Below are 26,977 nucleotides of genomic sequence, written 5' to 3'. Positions count from 1 at the left end.
TAGCTGGGCAAAGCAGACAGACGCAGAGCGGCAGTGTGCGTACTTTCATAGAAAACTATTCTTTTGAATTTTAGAACATGCCATGTTGTCCACCAGATGCGTCCGGTGAGTGACCCCCTTAAGACAGCCAAGTCTCCATCATTTTAAAATTAGAGTTTCCGGTGTGTTTCGGACTTGTTTATATTTAAAAGTCCCGTGTAATGCACCAAATCTCAGTTTTATTATTATTGGGATTTTGGTTAATCAATAAACTGCATCTGAGATTTTATTCATTTACAACTCTTGCAGCCACTGTGTTTGAGTCAGTCACTTAGGATTAGGGATTTAAAGAAATATATTATTATTACATGGCATGCTATTACTTTTCTAAGTAATCAGATATGCCTATCAAACGATACAGCTGAAAAAATTCCATAGTCTAACACTGAAAGAAAACCTGAGCCTTATTTAAGGACCAGAGTATTAATAAAAAAAACAAGCTGTTTTGTGTGGGTCATGTAGCAGCGGGTGTGCTGTATTTCCCTGCAAGTGTAAATCATTTTAAAGAATCCAAACCTGTAAATGATCTGTGGCTTATGAAAATTTTCACTGATAGTCTAAAATCTGACACTGTTGTGAATTCAAAGTGATTTACATGAATGTGTTAAAAAATTTGTGGCAGAGACAGTTCACTTGCACTTAAAAACCGAAATGATGAGAGGAACCGCCCCAGGCAGATGCGAGTGAGAAAGAGAACGAGAGAGATAAAGAGTGAAGGAGTGAGAGAGCGAGATCCTTTTTGTTTGTTTAATCTAATTCTGTCTTTATCTGACGTGCGTGGCCCTGCCACCCACTCTGAGTCATTTGCCTGTCAGCTCACAAAGGTCAGACACAAAACACCACATTTAATGTTGGAATTGCCGTAGATTCCTGGCAATGGGAGAACCCAGCAAAACACATTATTCACAAAAAAGATTTGTTTCTCAATAAATCCAGATGAGAAGGTGTCTGATTAATGTCTTCTTTAGATATACCATTTTAGATCTGCTATTAAAAGAAAAGAAAAAAACATTGAGATGATTATTAAAGACAAATAATGGTATTAGTGATACTAAAGGGCTTTGTGAGTCCATTTGAGAAACTAAAGATGTCTTTACACAGCCAAGTTAAGCCTGCTCTGTACCTGCTCAAAATTCTGTGTAAAGACACAAAAGCCAGAGTACAATATACATGCTCTGACCCACCTGAGCCCCTGGTATCAAAGATAGTTCTAATGCTGTTTTGGTTCTGAGTAAATGAAATGCAGCATCAGAGCAGTCTTAAACTTTGTTGTTGTCATGACAGAGCATGTATTTCTTAATTTAATTTCATATTTAAAAGTATAACTTCATATTTTCCTTCATTTCATATTTCTATATTCATAATTTTAGATTTTAAATATTCATCTCATAACATTATTTATGCATTTGTAACAGCTGTGTAAATGCATGTATGACTAAAGAGTCTGTGTAAATACAAATAAATGCCACTTCAGATCCAGCTTCTGTGCCACATTTGCAGTGTAAAGATGACTTAATTATCTAAAATTCTAATATCATGTCCAAATCAGGTGGTCAAAAAATCCTGCTCCACATAACTATATTAAACATCAAATGTTCTGACTGGCTGTGACTTTGTTGCATCATGCAGCATTTTCACTTTTATTGTAGACAGACACATTAATTGTCACTGGAAGCTTGCATTGCACCTGTTTAGGACACAGTGTAATAGTTAAACAGGACACGTACACACTGCAGTTTTAGAAGTAAAAAATGCATGTATTGCAGTTTTCGTTCTGTGTGTGTATGGAAAAAAGCAGTCACTCCAAACGCCTAAGAACTCAGGAAAGGAGCGACAACTGAATTAGCTGCAGTTTTTATGTGGCCACAGAAAAGTTCCATTAAAACCTGTGTATTTTAGTATCTAAAAAATAGCTATTTTGCTGTATGCTGTTTGATCTTATCTTTCTATACAATCCTTGTTGAGATAGGGTGGTTTAGATGCAGTTTAGCAAGTTGAACTAAGTTAATAAACAGTTCTGCTGAGTTAGATGGTCTGTGAAGTGTACAAGAAGAGCGACCTTTGAACCCTGATCACGATGAACAACAGCTCTTTACATCAGCAAATACCCTCAGCAGAAGAGTGTTTGTGAATGTGATTATGACTGGCTTAGACATCCCAAAACAACATGAGACCATTGTAAACAATCGATCTGTGCGTTTTGTCAGGCTGATTGTTAATTCCAGTGTAGATTTGAGAGGGGGGGAGGGTTGATAACATGCAGAGCAGTGCTGTATAGAAGAGGACTGTGTGTTGTCTCCTCTTACCAGGCCTGCGCTGTAATATCCAGGCAGATACTTCTCACAGATCTGGACCAGACCCCAGAATGCATCCTACCAGAGCATGACCATAAAAGAACAAAAGACACCAGATCAGGGTGAGGCTCGACAATGAACTTAATTTACTTCTATTAAACCACTTTAAACTTTACTTTAAACCACTGAAACTAATATGATAAATACTAATAAAGACAAATTCTGCTGATTTATTATAACATGTAAAACAGTGTAATAACTATATAAGGTATCAATAAACGCAGCAATAAGCAACAGAATACTGTATCTCTGTTCCGAAACCGAGTCATCTACCTATGTAGGCACCATTTTAAGGCAGTTTGGACTGACCTCAGCGGGCATGTGCATGAGCAGCACAGCAGCTATAGGTGCCTGAGCCTGACAGTACCCCTCCTCTGGCCTGCGTAGTGTGTAGGCCTTCAGTACCCGGAAAAGATCCTGCTGCCTGCACACACAAAGTTGAACGTGGCAATGCTCACAACAGAGGTAATAATGTTAAACTGGCCTGTCAGGTGAGTAGAAGCCAGTCAAGTGAGGTGAGACCTAACAGTTGAGTTGTGGTCTGTCAGGTGAGGGGAGGCTTACCAAGTGAAATGAGGTCTCTCAAGTGAGGTGAGGTCTGACAGATGAGGTGAAGCATTACAGCTGAGTTGAGTTTAGGTCTATTAAGTAAGGCGAGGCCTTAAGGTCGATTTATACTTCTGCGTCGAACCTACGGCATAGGCTATGCGTAGCTACAGCGGTTATGGCGTAGCCTACGCTGTAGCCTGATGTGCACCTCTTCAAAAATGTGATTGCGTGTCACGTTGACACAGACCACAACCGCTGTAATTGGCCCACTTTAACCAGAGACCGTCCCAGAATGACAACAAGGATGTCTGAGGAAGCGTCACATTTTATCCAAGTAAATTTTAATATCTATGCATCATATCACATTGTATTTGGACTCGTGACCAACTGTCTCCATTGGGAGCATCTGCTGTTTTTTTATTTTGTTTGCGTTTCATGAAGCCTTTACTTGATATTAATTTGATGTGAGTGAAATCATATTTTTTTATTCTACTCACAAACTTTCCAATCAGCAAAATGATTTGACCGTATTTTTGATAGTATTTGTGCAGTAAATAATCATATTTTATAAAAAAAGAACACTTCTAATTTGTCAGCAAATTAAAAAGACCTGGTAAGAGTGACGATTTCTTTTTCAGCATGGAATGTCAAATGTATGCCAAAATATTTATGTATTATTATTTAAGCGACTCAAGAGCAAGTGTACAGTAATTTCCTCATTTATTTTCTGCCTGAAATGCAGGCAACATGTATAATAAATAATATGTACCCATATTTCAACATGTTCACATACTTTGAACTCAGTTTTGACACTACAATAATGTAATAAATACTTTTGAATCCAGAAATTACTTTGTTTGCATTGTTTTTGTTTATTTATGAAATATATTGTTAGCATTTTGGCTGTGTACTCTCAGAATGATGCCGACACACCAACGTGAGGTAAAGCCTAACTGTTGACTTGAGGTCTATTAAGTGAAGTGAGACCTAACAGGTGAGGTGAGGTCTTTTACGTGAGGAGAGGCTTATCAAGTGAGGTGAGGTCTATCAAGTGAGGTGAAGCCTAACAGTTGAGTTGAGGTCAATTAAGTGAGTTGAGGTCTATTAAGTGAGGTGAAGCCTGTCAGGTGAGGTCTATCAAATGAGATGAGGTCTCTCAAGTGAGGTGAGGCCTTTCAGGTAAGGTAAGGTCTATCAAGTGAGGTAATGCCAGTTGAGTTGAGGTCTATTAAGTGAGGTAATGCCAGTTGAGTTGAGGTCTATTAAGTGAGGTGAGGCCTGTTAGGTGAGGTGAGGTCTGTCAAGTGAGGTGAGTTCTGTCAAGTGAGGTGAGGCCTATCATGTGAGATGAGGTCTATCAAGTGAGATGAGGTCTATCAAGTGAAGCGAGGTCTATCAAGTGAAGTGAGGTCTATCAAGTGAGGTGAGGCCTATCATGTGAGATGAGGTCTATCAAGTGAGGTGAGCTCTATCAAGTGAGGTGAGGCCTAACAGTTGAGTTGAGGTCTATTAAGCGAGGTGAGGTCTGTCAGGTGAGCTCAGGTTTGTCAGGTGAGATTAGGCCCAATAAAAGTTAACCTCAATCGACACCTTTTGTGGAATAATGTTTATTACCACAAAAATAATTTCGACTCCTCCCACTCTTTAAAAAAAAGAAAAAGAAAAAGAAAAAGAAGCAGAAACCAAGGTTTGAGTGAGGCACTTACAATGAAAGTGAATGGGAAGTGAGGGTTTAAAAGGCAGAAATGTGAAGCTAATAATTTTATAAAAATGAAAGAGTGAGTATTTTAACATTTATGTTAACAGGCCCTATTCACTATTCACATTTATAACACATTATAAGTGCCTCACTAGAACCCAAATTTTTGCTTTCGTTAAAGAAAAATCTAAATTTATTTTTTGTAGTAATCAACATTATGCCACAAATTAAAAGCTTTACATGGATTGAACCCGGAAAATTCCTTTAAGTGAGGTGCAGGGCGGACTCACCCGTAGCCTCCTCGAGCTACAAACATCTCGTGGAATGGAAACTGTCTGTGGAGGTCTTTCTCTATCACATCCAGCCATTTAGGATCACCAGGCTGACTATCCAACTCCTGACACACAAACACAATGATAGTTCATTAATGACCGCAGGAAGTCATTTTTCTAAACAAAAATCTTAGTGACATTTCATTTTTGAACGAATGTTTAAAGTGAATGAATCGTTCTCATTTGCTTCTATTCACTGACTAATATTTCTCATTCACTGAATTCTCACCCTTTTTAAGCCAGTGACTTTGAAGCACCTGACTACTTTTCATGCCTGATTACTTTTCATGGTGTCTTTTCATGCCTGTAAAGACTGACTAAAGCATAAACCAACAGCAATAGAATGCGGGCTGTGAAGGAGCATAAGGAGTGAGCCTATGATGCCTTAAAATGCTGCCTATGTATGCAGCTCACTACGTTTAAAAAACAGAGCCATAGAGTGAACAGCGTGGACAAATCTTGCAGATGTCCTCACCTGAAATTTTCCCTGATTTTGTTCTTTCTTCACTTTCCCACCGGAAAGATAAAGCCAAGCACGACCTCTGAGTGATGGAGGAATGCCCTTCTGGCAACGCAACTTAACCTTCAGAGAGATGGAGGGAGAGAGAGAGAGAGAGAGAGAGAGTGTTAAAAAGAAAACAGAAGAATGTGTCTGTGAATGTGAGCTACACCCCTACTGCACCCTTTCCAAAAACTATTAATAAATGGGAAGACTCACACACTGTGTTTATGTGTGCGGCAGTAAACAGGGTATGAAGAGAGTCAAGCAGAATTACAGTAATTATGTGTGAGCTGCTGATGAGGTGTCCGGCTGCTGTCATCTCATGAGATTACTAACTGAGTGTTTTGTTTGGAAAGTTAGTCATCAGAATGGAATTACCCCAAAAGAACAAGAAACACCCTCTAAATTTCAAAAGCAAAGCTAATCTTAAAAATACATTTGATCATTTACTGTAGAGACAAATCCATATTAGGACTATTAAGTGGAACTTATGTCCGAAAAGCAATACTCAAGTACGCGTTGCATTCTCAGTGTTTGTTCCCAGAACTTCCCACCACAGCAATACAAGAGCACATTTTATGTGTGTTCAATGAGACTGTGGACCAAGCTTTTTTTTCTGCAAAAAGCATGTTTCTGGCTTTAGGGGGACATTTTTGAAAGATAACATTTGTGGCCAAATTCCCAAAAACTTAACATGGTACTAAACAACATCTTTATCTGATTCTTTTAAACAGATTGTGATGCGCAGTGGAATTCCTAAAATATCATCATTATTGCTGTTGTTGAGTTTTTTATGAAAGCTAAGACATTCACTCTAGAAAACTGAGCTATTCAGAAACAAAAATTAAATGTGTTTTTGACACAGGTCTGTGTCCGAGACCAACCTTCTTGTGTTTTTTGGCCATCCACTTGTCCCAACTGTTGAGCATATCCAACCACTTAGCTTCTCTCTGTCGTAGCACCTCTGGAGGAATGTCATCACTGCAGCAAGAGAGAACAAAGAGAGATTAGGAAATGTGTCTGATATGCATTAATATGAATGTAAGCACACCTACATGTACTAATCGAATGCATGAATGTTAGCACATATTTTCAAGACCGGGAATAAAGAACCAGTTCTTGTTTTTTGAAGAAATCATATAATAAAATAAACCAAATTATTTTTTATGAATTTATGTTCTGTTGATAGTTATTGTGCATCTGCATATTTTCAGTGACAGACAAAACACCATTCGCAGGAGGTGGTCTGAGCTCGGTAGAATGGAACTGTGGCGTGATTCACATGAGTGAGAAAGTAAGCTGTACTCGGGTCCGCATTTGTTCAAGAAGTAAAATCACTTGCGCATGCATTTTTGACAATTTAAGCATGATGACATCAACAAACACACACAGGGGAAGGTTGTTGGACACAGAAGAGGTGAGGTGCCCTTTATATACGTGCGTGAGAGAGCGTGCAACCATTAGTTTCCTCAAAAAAGTTAGATTGTGTGCATACGATAAATTCGCCTTCTCCTAGACATGTACAACTGCTCAATTCTGGCATGCAATGCACCAGTGCAAGTGTTGTTCACTCTGGTGTGCATAATGACACCAAATGAATAAAAACACGTCGGGAACAATCATGCTCGGATTCGGACCGCAGCAAACGTGCCCAGTGTGAAAACCACCTAAATGGTTGCATTTTGCAACCATTTTTTCAGCCCATGCAAATAAATATTGTTCAGGGTTGGACTGGTGCGACTCCAAAGTTGGCGAACTCTCTCTTTTTGATTATGCGGTGCTGTTTTTTGTTGCGTTCTTGTTGCTATTAACACTAAATATTATTATAGCATAAATATACTGTATATACAATTAAATACAGGGAGTGATAATACATTTGTTACAACTAGGGATGTGCGGAAGGACTAATTTCACTGACTTTTAAATGAAAATAGTCGACTAGTCTAAAAAAATAAGAAACCTTCAGAAAACAGTAAAAAAAAAAAGTGTTTATGCGACCCATTTAAAATACTATAAAATACTATCTACTCCTAATCTGATGCTAAATTCCGCTGAAAAGGGGCATTTATCTGCGACGTGCTTGCCTTGCATTATGATCATTGTACTTTAAATATAGAACATGACACTAGTGTGGGATGATTGTTTATAAGAACACTGTTGTCAGTCAGAGAGGGGGAAACATTTCTGCTCTCTCACATATCATTGGGTGAGGGCTCATTCCTGGGAATCATTCTGAACTTTGTGTACTGTCTGTTTGTGTTCGTGTGACCTCAGGGCCTTTTTCCTCAGGAAAGGCTTCTATTAAATCCAGCTAACAGACACACCCTTAATAAAACATTTAGTGCATTTATATCAGAATACAGTAGTGGAAAATGTTACGATATACCAGTTACGATATACTTACCAATTTGCTTGAAGTGAAAATCACTTCCCATTCATTTGCACTGTTGAGGGATTCTGTGGAAATTCTGAAGGTCTGACGGGGTGGAGCTCAGACTCACACGCTGCTTCAGCTAAGGAGCATGGCTTCGGGCATGTGATTTATGAAACAGTTGTCACACTTTGCTTGTAAGCATCGAGGAATAAATTCTGATTGCTATTCGCTTGTAGATGTATTAGGAGTGGAAAGCGATTGTAAATACATAAGCAAAAAGGTCAGTGAGAATGAAAGGATTAAAAAAATATTTATACGCCAACAGAGAAGGCTTTGCTAGCCCTGACAAATCGCCACTGCAATATACAGACTTTTGTCAATCTATCATTAATCAGAATTTCTTAAGGAATTGTGAGTGGTGCACCCTTGCAAGGCTTTTTGAGTGGTTGCTGCTGTATGTGGTTACTTCCTGGTCCAGGTTAAAAGAGTCCACACCCTCGTCTCAGAGATCTCTGATCCCTAGATATAGCTTGCACAAACAGTGTAGGAGATGTTACAGGGCTCCAGACTGCAACTAAATGGTTGCATTTTGCAACTATTTTATAGTTTAGAAGATAACAGGCTGTAAATATGCTAAAATACAAGCTCATAAGTAAAAATGTTTGCTAGATTTTGCAATGTTTGCAAGGTTCATGGCATCGTGTCTTAATAAAAGAGTTTTGCAAAAAACGCACATGTCCTGACTCGTGACTTCAAGTTTGCAAATTCCTCGAGCACAACTGTATTACTCCTTGTTTTAAGGGTTGTATGCACCGATCAGCCACAACATTAAAACCAACTGCCTAATGTAGGTCGTGTAGGTCCCCCTTGTGCCACCAAAACAGCTCTGACCTGTCGAGGCATGGACTATACAAGACCTCTGAAGGAGTCCTGTCGTATCTGGCACCAAGACATTAGCAGCAGATCCTTCAAGTCCTGTAAGTTGTGAGGTGGGGCCTCCATGGATCGGACTTGTTGGTCCAGCACATCCCATAGATGCTCAATCGAATTGAGATCTGGGGAATTTGGAGGCCAAGACAACACCACCAGCAACTCTTTGTCATGTTCCTCAAAGCATTCCTGAACAATTTTTGCAGTGTGCCAGGGTGCATTATCCTGCTGAAAGAGGCCACCGCCATCAGGGAATACCGTTGCCATGAAGGGGTGTATGTGGTCTGCAACAATCTTTAGATAGGTGGTACTTGTCAAAGTAACATCCACATGAATGCCAGGACCCAAGATTTCCCAGCAGAACATTGCCCAGGGCATCACATTGCCTCCGCCGGCCAGCCTTCTTCCCATAGTGCATCCTGATGACATCTCTTGCCATATTCTTGCCCAATTTTCCTGCTTCTAACACATGAAATTCAAGAACTGACTGTTCACTTGCTGCCTAATATATCCCACCCCTTGACAGGTGCCATTGCAACGAGATAATCGATGTTATTCACTTCACCTGTCAGTGGTTTTAATGTTGTGGCTGATCAGTGTTTCTAAACTATTTTAAATTGACCAGAGTAATATTGATAATAACAGCTCATATTGTGTGTTAAAACAGCTGCTTTATCAGAAAACAAAAAACTAAATAAATACAGCTTCATTCATTCACATGCTTCAAGGAATTTAGCTGAAGTTTATATACTGTATATGCCTCTGGTTTACTGTCTCCAGCCAAAAGCTGCTATGGAACAACATGTTAACCTGCCCAAGCACAAACAGTCTACCTGGGCCAGATGAATCATCTGGCTGCAGCTGCCTGATCCATGAGGAGGTTTTTACTACTTCTTCGTCCTTTTTTCTCATCTGACAATAGGGCTAAAATGATTAGTCGACGTTATCGACAATAAAAAATTGTCGACAAAATTTTTTGTTGTCGAATAGTCGTTTGATCTCATTTAACGTAACATGAGATCACATTAACTCTAATGATGACGCATGAGAGCAGCACTGCAGCTCGTGCCTGACTGAGGAGAGGAAGAATTACACAGCTCACAGTCTAGCTGCACTCTAAACTTTCCAAACTGCTTCAGGTGATGTACATCGCAAAATATGAGGGAATTATAATGCAAAAATACAAAATAAGTAAATACAGAAGCACTCTCGAAGTGGAATAATTGCAGCTGGAGCTGCCGCTCCGCTGAAGCAAAACTTGCGTGTCGAGCGTCTTTAAAGGAAACACCCTGGCGTTACATATTAAATGCAGTTCTATTTAATGCGTTATAGCTTTAATAAAGTTCAAATTATACGGAAGTATGTCATGTAAATAACTAAAAACTCTGAAACTGGCATTTCTCTGTGCAGTCAGTGCCTCTTCTATGAGTTGTGCAAAGTGTCCAAATCTAAGGGGGAGAGATTGAAACTGCACCCAGCTGATGCACACTCTGTCACGGGGACGCTCATCCCTCGAGTGTATACTCTTGCTGCAGCTAGATTATAACGTGATGGCTTGCGATTTATTGAATCAAATATATGTGGCTGTGCATTTCTTATCGAGAAGAAAATTGGCAAAATGCAGCTTTTTTAATAAGAGAGAGTTTGTTTTTTTGTGAGTTAAAGATGGATTGAAGTGAACAGAAAGGTGAGAGAGGGTAGTCTTCGCCCCATTATACACTGCAACAAATTACATTTTTGTTTTGTTTTGGCTTGTTTTCCAATATAAATATCTAAAACTCCTATAAAACAACATATATTTTCTTTAGCAGCAATACTGCAGAAGAAAAAAATTGTTATCTGAAAATGTTGAATATAATATTAAAAATACAAATATTTTAAAATATCTAAAAATCCTTTAAAAAAAGATGCATTCACCTGAGAAGCAGCATATAAGATATTTAGACTTGCTTTAAAGAATAGATCTCGAATATAAGTATATTTTGTCTTTACTGCACTCGCAGATGTATAACCAAGTGAAAACATACACTTATATACAAAATACACTTATATTTAAGATACATTCTCTTAAAGAAAGTCTAAATATCTTATATGTTGCTTCTCAAGTAAATATATCTTGTTTTAAGGATTGTTAGACCATTTTAAATGGAAAACAAGACAAAAACACTTAATAACAATAGGATTTTTTTGCAGTGAATTTCTTTACTGAATTAAACTTAATAAAAAGTATTTTTTCCCCCTTTAATTCAGTGAATGTCATTTAGAGATATTTTTAAAAGATGATTTTGTCCTCTTTATTGTTAGTAAGCACATTTAATACAACCTTTTAAGTCGGGGCACAAGCTGAATAATCGTTTAAGAGCTAATGATTAATTGTTGCAATAATCACAGAATAATCGAATAATCATTCTAATAATCGTTAGATTAATCGATTATCAAAATAATCATTAGTTGCAGCCCTATCTGACAAATTGTGTGGTATGTGTTTTTTAACACAAAACTGTTGGATATCCATTTCTGATCGCCTGTTTTCTCCAATACTCTCTGTTATCAGTCTCTCACTCAAATGCGCGAGAGTGATGGATGTGCAGGGCAGTGTCTCTTTCGCTGTTTGGAATAGCATACTACTCTTACAAGTTTGGCCATATCTGTATACAGCAGAAACAGAAAGAGTAGTATGCTTGTATGCTATTGTAAACACAGCTACTGAGTCAGCGTGTCGGAACCTTTCTGCTCGTGGTAAGCGGGGGAGGGGCGATGCTACAACACCTTGCAACCATAGGCAAAATAGGCGCACTGTACGGGAATGAGGGAGAAAGAGTTTGGGGCTAGATAAAAATGATTTGGTGCTATAGCCCCGGACGCCCAGGGCTATCTACGCGCCTGCTGCGAGAACCAGTGAGAAGCATGGCGTGGGTCGCAGAACCCATTTAAATTAGGTACAGAATTTTCTGTTGCAAAGCCCACTGAAACCTCTAATGATTAAACTAGTTTAAAACCAAATGAAACAGCCCAGATATTCTAAACAGAAATGACAAAACATTGAGAAAACACTGTGGCACAGCCATAAATCAAAATGCTTTTCAATCCACACATCAACATCCTTACAAAATTTTAAAACAGATTTACTGTAGTAAAACTAGCTGTATTGACTAAGGTATTTTGGCACCCCTGAGGAACTGAGGGGTCAGTTAATCTCTCAGCAATGGGTTACCAACTGTGTAAACCCTGATGATACACACGGGGAAAAGGAAAGCAAATATACTCGCACACATGCTGTGTGCACGCAGATTACACAGGACAGATTGGATTATCGCCAAAGATCTGATTAGAGATGACTGTGGTTGTTTAGATGTGTGCAACAGAAACTACAGAAACAAGGACAGACGTGTACCACAGCCTGTTTACCTTTCCCTTACGCTGACTGAGGTAATTGTGCTATTCCAAAAACACAATGAGAGAGTTGAATGGAGGGAGAACGGGTTTATAAAGTACAAAAGTTGCCTCATGGAGAAGGTAGGGCAAGTGCCCTTCCACCCTACAAAAAAAATGTCATACAAGTACCCTAAAAGTGCTTCCTTTCACCCTATAGAAAAGTATCTTTGGGCCAAAGTGGAGAGCATGTGGTTGGTAGAGGAGGAAAATAGGAAGCACATGGCTGCGTGGGGGGAAAAAAACCCTTTGTTTTCCTTGTCTATTCTTTCCTCGTCTATTACCTTCCTGGTGTTCACTACCACATAAGGCTAAAACTACTGACCAATGAAGCTTTTCAACTGGCTAGAGAAAGATAGGTCTCCCAGAGAGAGAGAGAGAAAGAGAAAGAAATAAAGAAAGAAAGAAAGAAAGAGAGAGAGAGAGAATCTGATAGGCTAAATAAGAACTGAAGGCATCTTTAAGCGTGTTCACAGGCACACCGATATATTTATTTAAAACAATCTTACAATGCAAGAAAAGCATGTTTACATGAGATTGAAATCATCCGATTATTCTCTGCAACGCTTGTGCACACTGGATAAGCCGGTAAAAATGTGTGTAAAGGTGTTTACATTCAATGCAAAATCGGAGTAATAGGCAAAAATCTGTGACAATCATTTTTTGCAAGAACCATTTATGACCTTACCTTGATGAAAGAAAGCATTTTTTTTTTCACGTTTAGATAACCATACACATTCTCTGCTTATTAAACATAGTTGGTCTAAATATGGCAATATGGTAGGATCATCAATCTAGTTTTTACAATTTTTTCATAGCATATACACTCACTGAGCACTTTATAGGGAACACTATGGTCCTAATAAAGTGCCCGACGTGGTCTTCTGCTGTTGTAGCCCATCCGCCTTAAGGTTCGACGTGTTGTGCATTCCGAGATGCTATTCTGCTCAATTGTACAGAGTGGTTATCTGAGTTACTGTAGCCTTTCTGTCAGCTCAAACTAGTCTGGCCATTCTCCGTTGACCTCTCTAATCAACAAGGCGTTTCTGTCCGCAGAACTGCCGCTCACTGGATGTTTTTTATTTTTGGCACCACTCTGAGAAAACTCTAGAGACTGTTGTGCGTGAAAATCCCAGGAGATCAGCAGCTACAGAAATACTCAAATCAGCCCGTCTGACTCCAACAATCATGCCACGGTCTAAATCACTGAGATCACATTTTTCCTCATTCTGATGGTTGATGTGAACATTAACTGAAGCTCTAGACCCGTTTCTGCATGATTTTATGCACTGCACTGCTGCCACATGATTGGCTGATTAGATAATCGCATGAATATGTAGGTGTACATGACATCCTAATAAAGTGCTTGGTGAGTGTGTATATATACAGTACTGTGCAAAAGTCTTAGGCACAAAAGATGTTTCACAAAAGCATTTGTCTTAAGATGGTTATTTATATCTTTAGTGTGTCAATAGGAAATATAAATGTTAGACTCCCAAACATTACTTTTGCAAATAGAAATGATTAGAATAGAAGAACAGGGAGCCCTGCAACAGATGTCATGGCCCCCACAAAGCCCCCCACTGAACATCGTGTCTGTCTGAGATTACATGAAGAGACAGAAGCAACTGAGACAGCCTAGACAGATAGAAGAACTGTGGTAAATTCTCCAAGAAGCTTGGAACATCCTATCTGCCAACAACCAAGAAAAACTGTGTCCAGGTGTACCTAGGAGAATTGGTGCTGTTTTAAAGGCAAAGGTGGTCACACCAAATATTGATTTAGCTTTTTTATGTTTACTGGACTTTGTATGACATTAAGTGATAAATGAAAACTAATTATTTCATTATTTTTGAAGACATCCTCACTATACAACATTTTTCACAAGTGCCTAAAACTTTTGTACAGTACTGTAGATAATTTCAAGGACTGTTCGTTGGTGATGTCAAGTGACATCATTGTTCCATGGACATTTCCTCCTTGTCAAAACAGAGACTACTTACCAGAGACAGGCCACTTCTATTAAAATGAATGGGAGAAATTGGAACACCCAACAGGCAGCCAACAGTCAAAGGATGTAGATGCGATGCAGGGGATTGGAGCACATATCATGGGCAAGGGGTCGCTATTCCCTTCAAGTGACGAGGCCCAGGGAAGCCAGGCCGCTCGAGAGAAGCCACCGCCCCACGCGCCTCGGACCAAGGAGGAAAGTGCGTTGTGGCCTTTAACCTATTTTTTTTACCAACCATTTTGGAGATTTCAATCTTTCCCCATTCAAGTAGATAGGAGCTGCACTTTTATGACGCTTGTTTACATAGAAAAATAGCTGCCCAAACTGCCCAAAAGTGTTCCACCAAGTGGACTGACTTACCTTGAAAAAGAGACTTTGTTCCGGAAATACGTTTGGACCATTCTAATTCCTTTGTTTTTGTTTTTACATTCTTGAAATAGTCTATATACTATTAAATCAATTCTGTTACAAATCGCGATTCTTGAGACAAATTACTTTAAAATCGTCTCCCTTATGGAAAATCAATTTTTATTTAAATTTTAAAAAAATACACGTTTAGCTTAATGTTAATACAATGATTGATAGGTAAATACAGAAAGCTATATTTGTGCAGGAGGAGTTTCATCTCTTTAATTCTTTACATTTAGTCTTTTAATTCACCGCTGCTACAGCCATCAAAGTGCTGCTTGTTCACTGTTGGATGTCAAATCCTCTGCTGTGGTAATGTTACTGTTACTATGCATAATCCGCAGGTTTATTTGTGAGCTGTTGTGGAGAGTATTGGTCAGGAATCATTCTGCAGATTCTGTTTGACACTGCTTTAACAAACAGTTTAGCTGTAAAAAGGCTTATCAAACTGTTAGATGCCGTAAACTACATGTCGTGACTCCACAATATTTATAATCTAACAGTTGTGCACTTCTGAATGCTGAGCCGAGCGCCTTGTGACATCAAGCACTTCCATTACTTGAAGCACGTCATCTGTGTCCGGGATGCACATAAGCGGTTTTGTGGTGCTCTGTATTTGAGCTTTCGTGAAATAGCTCAGACACGCACCAACTGGTCGATTGGTAGTTTTACCTGTAAATTTTGTATTACATAGTGAAACAATTGTCATTTCAGACACAACTGTTCTTCAATAGACATTTCTTTCTGAGAAAAAGGAGTAAACACAGCTAAATATATCAAAACACCAAATCACAATACTTACAGAATTGCAATACTTTAAAAATTGCAATATATGTAAACAGGTATTCTTGCATTATCAGATTTTTTTGGTAATTATCAACATATTGCTGTGCATCTAAACACAATCATTGTTGATTTTTAAAACATGATGAGACACGTTCAAAGCTGTTGATAATGGTTATATACACATCTGATTCTAAATGAATTAAAATAACTGTAAATGTGGCTGAATATTATTTATAATAATATTTATAATATACAGTATATAATAATAATTAATCTATATAATAAACAGCCTACAGTTAGGCAAAGGCAAATGTATCACTTGGTTAAATAATTTCTTATTCCGATTATTTTTCAAATGAATACATTCTATTTCTTGAACATTGCGGTCTTCATTAAATTGCTGTTGTTGCCATTTTATAAAGTCAATAAGCCACTCAAGTTTGAGTGCTACTATGATTTTACCACAGTAAAATAACAATCGATGTATGATTCTCTACATGTAAACACAACTGTTTGTGGTTGGTCAAGATTCACTGGGAATAAAAGCTCCTTTGAAGTCCTTTGATGTGAACTGACATCAAACTATGAAATTTGATAGCATTACTTTGTCTTACCAGTCAAAGAATGCATATGATCTTTTGTGCTCCAATGCCTTTGGTGAATAATTTGTGTTTTTAATCAATACATCAATCAGGGCTCAACACCAAGGATATTTGTTGGGCCAGTGTTTCAGATTTTTACTTGCCCTGCCAAAATTGTCACTGGCCCCAACACAAAAATGAAAAATTCTGTTTTTACCATCATGGCTTAAAAAAAATGTGTCCGAAGCTAAATATTTTTTAGATATATTACATTTTTTAAGACAATTAAAAATTGTATCACATTCATAATTTGAAAGATATGATTTAAACCTTATGTGATCTCATATAAGCACTTTATAGATATAAATTCATAATACATCATAATAACCTCAGCTTCCTTGTCATTTAGAATTTTTTATTTTTTTTCCCTCCCCTTTTCTCCCCAATTTGGAATGCCCAATTCCCAATGCGCTCTAAGTTCTCGTGGTGGCGTAGTGACTCGCCTCAATCCGGGTGGCGGAGGACGAATCCCAGTTGCTTCCGTGTCTGAGACCGTCAATCCACGCATCTTATCACGTGGCTTGTTGAACACGTTACCACGGAGACCTAGCGTGTGCGGAGGCTTCACGCTATTCTCTGCGTCATCCACGAGGAGGTTAACCCAATGTGACTCTACCCACCCTAGCAACCGGGCCAACTGGTTGCTTAGGAAGCCTGACTGGAGTCACTCAGCACGCCCTGGATTCGAACTTGCGACTCCAGGTGTGGCAGTCAGCCTCTTTACTTGCTGAGCTACCCAGACCCCCTTACACATGTGTTTTTCAGCAAAGAGTTCTGTGGAGCAAATGATGGGTTTTCAGATTTAGTCACTGAGTTAAAGATTTGATTTTTGGCTAAATGTAATAAACATATGAATCCCTGAGAGAGGAGACCTTGCTACTAAATCAGTTGTGACGTGTAATATACATTAGGTAGATATTAGGTGTAACCTGTGAATTAAGAATGTGGATATAAACATAACATTAGACAAACCAACAAGACCAAAACTGATACACAAAGCACAGAAAGAAAATACCTGTATATTACAGAATTAGAAATGTAACAGGTGTGTTATGAGGATGATATGAAGTAGACTGTTTTAAATAGTAATCTTCGCCCTGCAGCTAAATAGCTAAAAATGTTGTGCAAGACATACATCCTTAAAAAAGTATATCCTGATATTTTCAGCCTATTGATGATATTCGATATATATCTCGATAATCATGTATTTGCTCTAAAATGGCTCAAAAGTGTTTTTTTTTTTTTTTTAAATCAGAGGAACCATCATTTCATCCAAACAGCAATTGTAGCCAAGTAGATTCAATATTTTAAAAACATTAAATAAAAATCTATTTAAAAATAATTAGTTTTTTATGAAAAAAACACAAGGGAGAATACAATCCAATCATTTTCATTGATATGCACTTTATGTTTATATTTCATATACAATGATACATAATAAAACTTAATAAAAAGCATTATTTACCAGCTTCAAATGTTTACAAAGGTGTGCAAAGCTACATCACTGACTTATTTTTGAAACCCAAGTTAAACATTGCATATTAGACCATTATTAATGAGGGACACATTAGGTTTATTATTATAATATAATAATATTACCTTTTATTATCTGAATTATCTTTATTATTCTGATTACTAGATTTGCGTTATACAAAAGTAAAATATTTCTGTCCTGTTTACTTAACCTTCACCTTGGTCTTTTATTTTGACACCGAAAGTGCCGTCGTATTTATTTCAACTTCACAAGGAGCTTTTACTGTGACACAGAAAAGGCAATGTGTATTTGAGAGCTTACAATGTCCCGCATTTCCTGAAATGCTGTAATTTCCTCCTTTTCTGTTATTCTGTGCCGCATTTGTAGATTAGTATAAATTGTAGCAGTTACTAATGTTTGGAATTAGGGCTGAAACGATTAGTCAGCATTATCGACAACGTCGACAATAAAAAATAATTGTTGTTGAATAGTTGTTTGATCTCATTTAACGTAACATGAGATCACATTAACTCTAATGATGACCCATGAGAGCAGCACTGCAGCTGGTGCCTGACTGAGGAGAGGAAGAATTACACAGCTCACAGTCCAGATGCACTCTAAACTTTCCAAACAGCTTCAGGTGATGTACATCGCAAAGCATGAGGGAATTATACAAAAATACCAAATGGGTAAATACAGAAGCACTCTCACTGTGGAATAAGCGAAGCCGGAGCTCTTTAAAGGACATCTTAAATGCAGTTCTATTTAATGCGTTATAGCTTTATTAAAGTTCAAATAATAAGGAAGCAGATCATTTAAATAACTACAAACTCCGAAACTGGTATTTCTCTGTGCGGTCAGCACCTCTTCTATGAGTTGCGAGAATGTCCCGATCTAAGGGGAGAGATTGAAACTGCACCCGGCTGATGCACACTCTGTCACGGGGACGCTCATCCCTCGAGTACGCACGCTTTACGGGTTCACTGTGGGCGGTCGCGTTGGACGTTCTCATTGGCCGCATATCTTCCGCGAGAAACAGCAGCGCCTCTACGCAGAAAATAAAGTTATACAAATGTTTTCTTTAATAAGGTCATAATAAGCTGAGGTTATTGCTGCTTCAAGGACAACAGCAGGCAGTAACTTGCACTTCATCTTTATCAGCACACTTAGTTGTGATTGGTTGATGTTGTGTCTAAACTGCACATCTATATACACAGAATGGCAAAAGGTCCGGCAGTTTATTCTTTACTTTATTTATTTTATTGAGTTTACTTGCATGCAGACATAAATTGTAGTGTACTATAGGTTCGGTTTGAATAATTTTGATTTGCTTTTGTGTCTTTCGATAATCTCCTGATTATTTAAGTGTTGTACTGCACCCCGAGCCGCTGAACTCAGCGTGAGCCGTGCGGCAAAAATAGGCTCAACACCGAAACTATCTGCTCACTGCCGTGTCTGGGACACTTCACCTCGTGACTTACGCTTGCAGTGTAAACTGTGTCATCTGTTAATGAAATGAAACGGCTGCCGAAACGAAAACGCGCTGCTCACACCTCGCTCACGGAGGATGTGTAAACCCAGCGTAATGCAGCTAGATTATAACGTGATGGCTTGCGATTTACTGAATCATAATATATGTGACTGTGCATTTCTTATCGAGAAGAAAATTGGTAATACACAGCTTTTTTAATAAGAGAGAGTTTCATTTTTTGTGAGTTAAAGATGGATTGAAGTGAACAGAAAGGTGAGAGAGGGTAGTCTTCACCCCATTATACACTGCAACAAAATACATTTTTAATTTGTTTTTGTTTTGGCTTGTTTTCCAATATAAATATCTAAAACGCCTATAAAACAACATATATTTTCTTTAGCAGCAATACTGCAGAAGAAAAAAATTGTTATCTGAGAATGTTGAATATAATATTAAAAATATAAATATTTTAAAATATCTAAAAATCCTTTAAAAAAAAAAGATGCATTCACCTGAGAAGCAGCATATAAGATATTTAGATTTGCTTTAAAGAATAGATCTCGAATATAAGTATATTTTGTCTTTACTGCACTCGCAGATGTATAACCAAGTGAAAACATACACTTATATACAAAATACACTTATATTTAAGATTAATTCTTGTAACAAAGTTCAATGGAAAGGAGGAGGCGAGCACCGGCTTGACAATATAAATAATCTTTTAATAAAACAAAAAGACACAACCACAAACACAAACACAAACACATGCAGGGCGGCTGCCCGTAACTCTCTCTCTCCCACAATTCTCTTAAAGCAAGTCTAAATATCTTATATGTTGCTTCTCAAGTAAATATATTTCGTTTTAAGGATTGTTAGAAAATGTTAAATGGAAAACAAGACAAAAACACTTAATAACAATATGATTTTTGCAGTGAGTTTCTTTACTGAATTCAATTTAATAAAAAGGTTTTTTTTTTCCTTTAATTCAGTGAATGTCATTTAGAGGTATTTTTAAAAGATGATTTTGTCCTCTTTATTGTTAGTAAGCATGTTTAATACAACCTTTTAGTTGGGGCACAAGCTGAATAATCGGTTAAGAGCTAATAATTAATCGCCGAATAGTCAAATTATCGTTAGATTAATCGATTATCAAAATATTCAGCAGCCTATTTGGAATTGCGCGAATGCTTGAACCTGCATTACTTTGATTTCACAATGCACGTGAACTGATCTGAGAGTGCCGCCATGCGTGTGCACAGATCAGCGCGTCACCGGTTTGTTCTGAATCACACACAGACCGTGTTTATCTGTCTTTAAATCACAGCCTTTTGTGGATTAATAATCATATATGACCAACTTGCCATTTTGATGTTATTTTGATTAATTGTGCAGCCCTGAAGGATTGTGAAATTAGTTTACTGATGCACTCTTTATGAAACTTAATGGCCAAATGAAAGCACATTAAAATCATTGCGATATTCAAGATACTGGTCAATTTTACATCGTCAGCAAAATGATCTCGATTATATCATTAATCTTCCATATATCGCCCAGCCCTAATACCCGCTATGACCAGGAATATTTGTCATTATACGATAATTTCAAGTTAAGTCGGAGTGTTCACTATCAAAGTATATGTATTTGTTTGTTTATATTTTCACTGGAGTTTGTGCTGACGGCGCGTGCATCAGAATGCTTGAGAAGTGCATCACACGATCTTTCCAGACATGAGCTACTCTGGGGGTATGTTTCGTGTACAACGACGTAACTCACTGCGTAACCATCATAGTATGATACGTCATTGTAGAAATTAAGTAGCTAATCACGGCTGTTTCCCAAACCGTAGTAACTATGTCGCAAATCCATCGTTTCAACCACCATGGTTGAAATGAGTAAGAACTATTGCAAATATTAAGTTATTATATTAATTATATTATTAATAAAATTATTATGTTAATGTTAAGTATTATGTGTGATAAAGCGCTTTCTCTTTACAGACTTTAATCCCTTAAACGGCTGCACTTTTCATAACACAGCTTTTTGCAAATCCCCAGAATAAATAGTTCTCTTAAATGCATGTAAACATGGTCAAAGTGTTGACAGAATGAAAGATATACATGGAATAAAAGATACAGAAGCCTCAGCGATGTCAAATGATGTCCACACAGCAAACTAACAAGAAACTATGCTTCTAACCACATTTTGGGAAACACCAAATCGTTGAACTATGTTGGTAATGATGGAACATGCGACCATAGTTGGCTAACGCTGCATTTGGGAAACGCACTGGTTGATGTTGGTGATGCAGCTCAGTGAATGAAAGTTTAACTGAATGACACACAAACGTGCCGTTGATGGCATTTTAATATTCGCATAAAATTCCTTTATTTGAGCATTACAATTTTAAAATTTGACTGGAATTTGAAGTGCACAATAAACACGGTTCTCTCAAATAACCGCGGTTAGATAAAAAAACTGCGATCAGACGATTATTTAATGATCGCGAAAGGCCTATGTGTGTTTGTTACTCTCTCTGGAAAACTTCCCAGAATCAGAGCACATCAATGCCTACAAATACAACTAAAGCTTGTAAATCTTTATTATGAGCCAGCTAAAGTGCACTGCCACTGGTGTCCTATAACGCTCCCCAGAGGCCTGGAACTCAAGTTCATCTCCATGGCAATAGTAAACAAATGGAAGAGAACAAAAGGCAAAACAGTGCACTCTGTCTTCACCATGGAGAAGCACAATAGTCATTTACTCTGCTGTCAAACTGCCCTCATACCACGAGCAAAGTCTTCGTTCTCTAAAGGACTTCAATCTCATTAAGAAGGAGTGATATTTCTGTGCCATGATGGACCACAGCATTTCCAGACTCCTCAAAGACCTCCTTTTTATGACAATGGACTGGAAAGAGACTATCTACCATAAAAAAAAAACAACAACTCATAAGCACATAAGGGCTAAAGCTGAACATTTCTTCAAGAGGCAAAGGCAAAACGAATGCAGTCAATTTCGCATTCTTTGGCCCAGATGGAATCTGCAGACTTTATTTGCATTTACTGTGCTCATTTTGGGGGAGGGGCAGATTTGCTGACTAACTCGTTGAAAGCAAGAAATTAGCCAAAATATTTAATAACTAATCGTGCAAGGGGCTGGGGTTGCGTAATACTTACTGGCCACGCCCACACTAGTTTTAATTTTCTGTTTCCTAAAGTCATCGTTTTCCAAATTTTGCAGGTGAAACACAGTCATCTCAATGGGAATCCAGCTTCTTCACTCACTGACAGCAGATCAAAATAGACCGAATGTCTTGATGCGGATTAGTTGAGAAATGTTATTTGACTAGCAATTAAAACTATTTATCTGAGTCACGTGATGCTATGCGAGTGGAAGCAGCCTAGTGCTGTTCTCCGCTACACTTTGCTACAGTTATCCTTTCAATCAAATTACTCGGTGAGAACTAATTTAGTTTTGATTATTAAACTGCACGGGGAGTTTAGGATGTCGAAGAATTCAAAGTTGTTGGCCTGTGTGGACATTTAAAAGCACTTACGGTCACACACGTCTGATGCCTCTCAAGAGCAGGATGGCGGGGGTCCGGTTAGGAATGACAGCGCGCCTCAGGATGTAGATTAAGATATTGCAAACATTTATGCAGTGCTAATGAAAATCTCGACCGACATGGAGGGCCTTGTGGAAATACGTCGAGCGATCACATCTATGGAGGGGAAAATTTCCACCCTGATCACAAGAATGGACGAGGCTGAAAAGCGAATCAAGTCTCTGGAAGCAGCCAGAAAAGAGCTGCAGACTAACCCACCGGCTACCAAATCTGATATGGAAAGGGGCATGAAGTGTCAGTGTATTATTCTTCATTGATTCAGAGTCTTGGTGATGGGGCCTTACAGCTCTTAAGAGGTTATGGGAAAGAGATTTGAACTTGGAGGGTGGGGAGTGGGAAAGTATTAAAAAAAATATTAAAACTATGTCTAGGGATGCAAGGGTACGCCTTATTCAGTTTGAGATTTTGCATCGTTTCTACTGGACTCCCACTAGATTGTTTAGACTTGGCTTAAAGTCACAACTACCTGCCGAAGATGTCAGTTGGAGGATGGAGACATAGCCCATGCTCTGTGGTTTTGCGCTAAGATTCAAGAATTCTGAGTAAGAGACCAGAATTGTATTTGTGAGGTTTTAGATACTCAAATTTCATTTTGCCCCAGACTATGTATATTGGGTGATGAGGCGGTTATTAAAGTAGGTGACAAATATACAAAAAGCTGTGTCCAAACTAGTGTAATGATTGGCAGACAAATAATTCTTAGAAGAAAGAAGTCAATTGGCGCTCCCTCATTTTAGAAATGGTTCACCAAATTGGGCAGGGTTGCAGCATTTGAAAAGATGTCATATAAGGGGCTTGGCAGATTAGGGATGCACAGATCCGATACCTGGATCGGTATCGGCTCCAATACTGATGTTTGTAGATGGATCGGGTATCGGTCCGACGAGCCCGATCCAAATCCGATACTGTGTGTTAGTCATGTTCGTTCCTGTCAAGCTCCAAAAATGACAGAAAAGAACCATAAAAGCATCACTGAAGTAGTTCATATGACTTGTGCATTTTATTCAAAGCCACTTGAAGACGTGCGATAGCTCTGTGAATCACAAAAGGCTGTGTTTAAATAAGTAAATATACAGTATGCGCAGCGCCAGCGCGTTATTGAATGGTGCTGCTCTGTACACACTCACACTCGCGGCTATTTTCAACCTTCACGCGTTTCGCAACATTTGAGTGCTACTCACGAAACATCTCAGATGTAGATGCTCAATAGTTTGGTTCACTTATAATGTGCATTTAGAATGGCACCGGAGGTGCATTTTACCAGAATTTGAATAAGAAGCGAATTAAGCTACTGTGAACTTGCCTACAAACAGACACATACAGGACTTCCTGGAGAGTTCAGAATGTCAAAATAAAAGCGTGAGGGTTTAAAAAGTGCACGATTGAAATATATTACTGTTGTATTTCAAATTCTAAAAGTCAATAATAATAATGTATTATTATTTGACACGTATGGCAAGAAATGGGACAGGTATTTGTCCGTTCTGGAAGGCTCTAAGTGAGGACCATGTGGAGAGAGACAAAATTGTGGCAGTAATTGTGGATTCTGTTCTTTGTGTATTTCTTTCTTTTCTATTTGTTTGTTGATTTTTATATTTTCTGTTATCTCAAATATTTTTGTTTGTTTGTTTGTTTCTATGTGTGCATTGTGTAATTTAGGCTTTGACCACAGGGATGTTTGTTAAGGAACAGGGTGGGTTTGGGGAGGAGGAAATAATGGGGGTTAAAGTTTATTCTGTGTATACTTTGTTTATTCTTTTTTATACAATAATCAATAAAAATTGTTAATAGCTGTCTGTCTGTCTATCACACTACTGCCTGAAGGATTAACAAAAAGAGCCATGGAGCAGTTTCATATCAAATATGGTATGAAAGTATGATATGAAATGAAATGAAGCAGTATTCATATCATATCATGAAAACACATGCAGGTAGATTTAACAGCCAAAACAAATCGATAAGCTGCACCTTTCTGTGATTTATTCAATACCAGATTAATTTGATTTGTGCATAGTTGCTTTAAACTGGTCCAACTGTACTGCATTGTCTTGTGCCATTAGAGACAGTCATGCAAGTAAATGTGAAACAGACAAGCGTTTGTAATAGCGGCATAAGAAGAAAAAAAGCGCAGTCACTGCACAGGATCCTCCAAAGCAAAAATCCTAATGCGATGTGAACGTTGGTTTGTAGAATATATCCATTCCATATGACCACATTAGTTTAAAAAGTTTGATTCAATTGCATTTCTGCACATTTCAAAAGCAAATGATAACAAAACAGACATTTCAGAGCTTAGAATATTATATAACATTTTCTGTTCAGTCTTACGTAGATGGACGTGAGCTGATCAAGCATTTTTTTTTTTCAAAGCTAGTCGGCTTACATGACCTCAACAAAACGACTGACTCACTGGGGACTTTAGTCAGGTGTTATAGACCTGTAAACTCATCTACGCTCACATGGACGAGGATAAAGACTTACATAGGACAAACTGCCCTCAATGACTATCCAGAATCCACTTAAAGGAATAGTCTTTGAAGAGTGAAAATGTAGTATACCTATAAAGTGTTTCATATGCTCCAACAAAGAGTAAACAAATAATCGGAAACACTTTATAATAACTTCATGAATAAGTCATTAATAAAAGTTGCATGACGCTTAAACCAGTAGTTAATGAGCATTCAGATATGTACATTAATCAAAGTTTCATGACATTTACAACTGTTTGAATGTACATTTTCAGTTATGTTAAGCATTAAATCATGCAATAATGTCTGTTAAAGCTATTAATAAAAGTTATTATAGTGTTACTAATACATTCTCTGGTTGCGATTTTAATTAAAGTAATAAATTACATAACTCTTGAACACTCATCTTCTTTTAAATCCTTACATGCAACTGCAATGCGTCTAAAATCACCATAAAGTAATAAATGCTCCACTTACTTTTCTCCTGAGCTCTGCTGAGCTCCTCCTAAGAATCCATATTTGTCAGTCTGGATCTCAGTGTTGGCAAAGCCGTTGAGCTCAGCGTCTGAGACCAGAGAAGATCTCTCATGCTCGGCCAGACTCCTGCTGTCCTTCCACTGCACTCCATTACCGGACTGAAGCTTCGCCATCCTGAATATGAGCTGCAAAACCCAATATACTGGCTTGACTGTGGCTCAAGTAAGAATGAAGTCTCTCTTGACAGTGACACACAGATTTCCTCCTGTCAACAGCCTCAAACTCTCAACACACTGAGATCTGAGCCACAGCCTCCAGTGACACTAACGATATGCCATTCCTGATGATAGACACATTAGATGAATCTAAAACTGAGGTGTATCTGACACTGACAGGCCATTATTACAGTTCAACAGTTACATTTATAAAAGCAATTTCACAGAAGACACATTAAGACATTATAGTCAATTAAAAACAACATCATTCGGCCTGAGGAAACATCAAAGGTTTAGCGCTTGTCTTTGTGGTTTATTGGGAGGATTAAATCCGACTGAATGTAAGTTAACGCTGGTCTTCTGTCACATTCTGTCAAACAATACTGAATATTCAAAATAATGAGCTAGCAAGCTAACACAAAGTCCAACCCACATCTTGACATATTTAACTCTCTGTATAAACGAATAAAACTCAGACTCACTGTGTTTTAAGTCCACTGCTTGTATAATATATTTGGCGCGACCGTTTTTATCATATTTCATGTCATCTATGTTTGTGTGTATCGACCTCTTCTCTCGAGCTGTAAGGAGGCGTGGCTGATTATGCGCAGTAAATGCAGTATTATTTACATCCCTTCAAATTGTGTTTAGCGTAAAGCACAACATAAACATTTGCTATTTAACTGACCAACATACTCCTCTGAGACCCAGCGAAAAAGGGTATTTGGTATTTAGATATTTTTACATCATTATAGAGCTAAGCGTATAAGTAACATACAAAGATTTTTTTTAAAAATATAAAATGGTATTGATTATTATTGATAATTATTGATAATATTTAAAGATGTTTTGTATTAATATTACTATTATTATTATTATCATTATTGTTATTGTTATTATTATTATTGTTATGTTTTACTTGGAAGAAACATGTTACAAAGATTTTTTTGAATATAAAATGTTATACAGTTATTGATAATATTAAAATATGTTTTTTATTATTTTATTATTTCTATTATTATGTTTAACTTGGAAGAAACATATTTATTTTTATAAATATAAAATGTTATTATAAAATTATTAATATTTAAAAAATGTTTTGTAAATGTATTATTATTATTATTATAATCATCATCATCATGTTTTACTTGGAAGAAACATGTTATTATATATATATATATATATATATA

General features: G+C 37.7%; 1 protein-coding gene across 2 annotated transcripts in view; it reads right to left on the bottom strand.

Moving 5' to 3' along the window:
- Positions 1-26,366, bottom strand: part of tbc1d10ab (TBC1 domain family, member 10Ab) — a 43,222-nt gene extending 16,856 nt beyond the window's left edge. The window contains exons 1-7 of one of the 2 annotated variants that reach the window (XM_051684163.1): positions 26,270-26,366; positions 25,573-25,757; positions 6,360-6,456; positions 5,449-5,556; positions 4,932-5,038; positions 2,703-2,817; positions 2,346-2,411 (exon numbers count right to left, since the gene is read on the bottom strand). In XM_051684163.1, coding sequence (XP_051540123.1) covers positions 2,346-2,411; positions 2,703-2,817; positions 4,932-5,038; positions 5,449-5,556; positions 6,360-6,456; positions 25,573-25,745 — 666 coding nt within the window. In that variant the 5' untranslated portion in view covers positions 25,746-25,757; positions 26,270-26,366. Of the gene's footprint in view, positions 1-2,345; positions 2,412-2,702; positions 2,818-4,931; positions 5,039-5,448; positions 5,557-6,359; positions 6,457-25,572; positions 25,913-26,269 lie in introns of both variants that reach the window. The other variant, XM_051684162.1, reaches the window with a different exon arrangement.
- Between the last annotated feature and the right edge of the window lie 611 nt (positions 26,367-26,977).

This window comes from Myxocyprinus asiaticus, chromosome 42, assembly GCF_019703515.2.
Source record: "Myxocyprinus asiaticus isolate MX2 ecotype Aquarium Trade chromosome 42, UBuf_Myxa_2, whole genome shotgun sequence".
In the NCBI taxonomy this organism is placed as follows: Eukaryota; Metazoa; Chordata; class Actinopteri; order Cypriniformes; family Catostomidae; genus Myxocyprinus; species Myxocyprinus asiaticus.
Note: the sequence above shows the minus strand (reverse complement) of the source record. Positions and strands in the feature narration are given on the sequence as shown.